This window comes from Apteryx rowi, unplaced genomic scaffold (assembly GCF_003343035.1).
Source record: "Apteryx rowi isolate R43461 unplaced genomic scaffold, aptRow1 scaffold_354, whole genome shotgun sequence".
Taxonomy (NCBI): Eukaryota; Metazoa; Chordata; class Aves; order Apterygiformes; family Apterygidae; genus Apteryx; species Apteryx rowi.
Genome location: NW_020450019.1, coordinates 427,095 through 427,798, shown reverse-complemented (window position 1 = coordinate 427,798; position 704 = coordinate 427,095). Strand labels below are relative to the sequence as shown.

At 68.2% G+C, this 704-nt stretch overlaps 1 protein-coding gene across 1 annotated transcript in view; it reads right to left on the bottom strand.

The window, feature by feature from the left end:
* Window positions 1-129, bottom strand: part of PSMB3 (proteasome subunit beta 3) — a 3,406-nt gene extending 3,277 nt beyond the window's left edge. The window contains exon 1 of the mRNA XM_026072903.1: window positions 27-129. Within this exon, the coding sequence (XP_025928688.1) occupies window positions 27-29 (3 nt within the window). The 5' untranslated portion in view covers window positions 30-129. The remainder of the gene's footprint in view (window positions 1-26) is intronic.
* Window positions 130-704: the final 575 nt, after the last annotated feature.

Below are 704 nucleotides of genomic sequence, written 5' to 3'. Positions count from 1 at the left end.
CCGCCCGGCCGCGGCCCGGCGCTCACCATGGCGCCGGCTGCAGAGACACCACCAGACCCCGCACTGCTTCCCCACCGCTCCGGCCTCCCCGCCGCACTGGCGCACTCGACCCCGCTGCCTCCCTCGGGCCCGCCTCCCGCCTCCTCCCATTGGCGGGAGCCGCGGCCCGCCCGGCCGTCTCTTCTCGCTATTGGCGGAGAGGGCTGCCCGCGGGGCGGAGCTGGCCGAGCGGAGCCGGGAGTCAAGGTTGGTTGAGAGGGGGGAGGAAGGAGGGGGAGAAAAATGAAGAGTCATAGCGAGCGGGGCATGCCGGGACGGCGGCGGACTGCGGGCGGGGCGCGGCGCTGCGCAGCTGGAGGGGGCATCGCACAGCTGGACAGGGCATAGCACAGCTGGAGGGGGCATTGCACAGCTGGACAGGGCATAGCACAGCCGGCTGTGCGCGGGATGGGCATTGAATAGCTGGCTGCAGGGGGTGGCACAGCTGGATGGGGGTCCCACAGCTGGATGCATGTAGAGATTCTACGGGGTTGGATGGGGGTACTGCACAGCTGGATGTGTGTGAGCACAGGGTAGCACAGCTGGATGTGTTGGGGATACTGCAGAGCCAGGGGATGTGTGAGAAACTGGGCAAAGCTGCTTCCACACGGGGAGGTTGCACAGCTGGGGGCATGCATGCACAGCTGGATGCACATGAGGGAGGA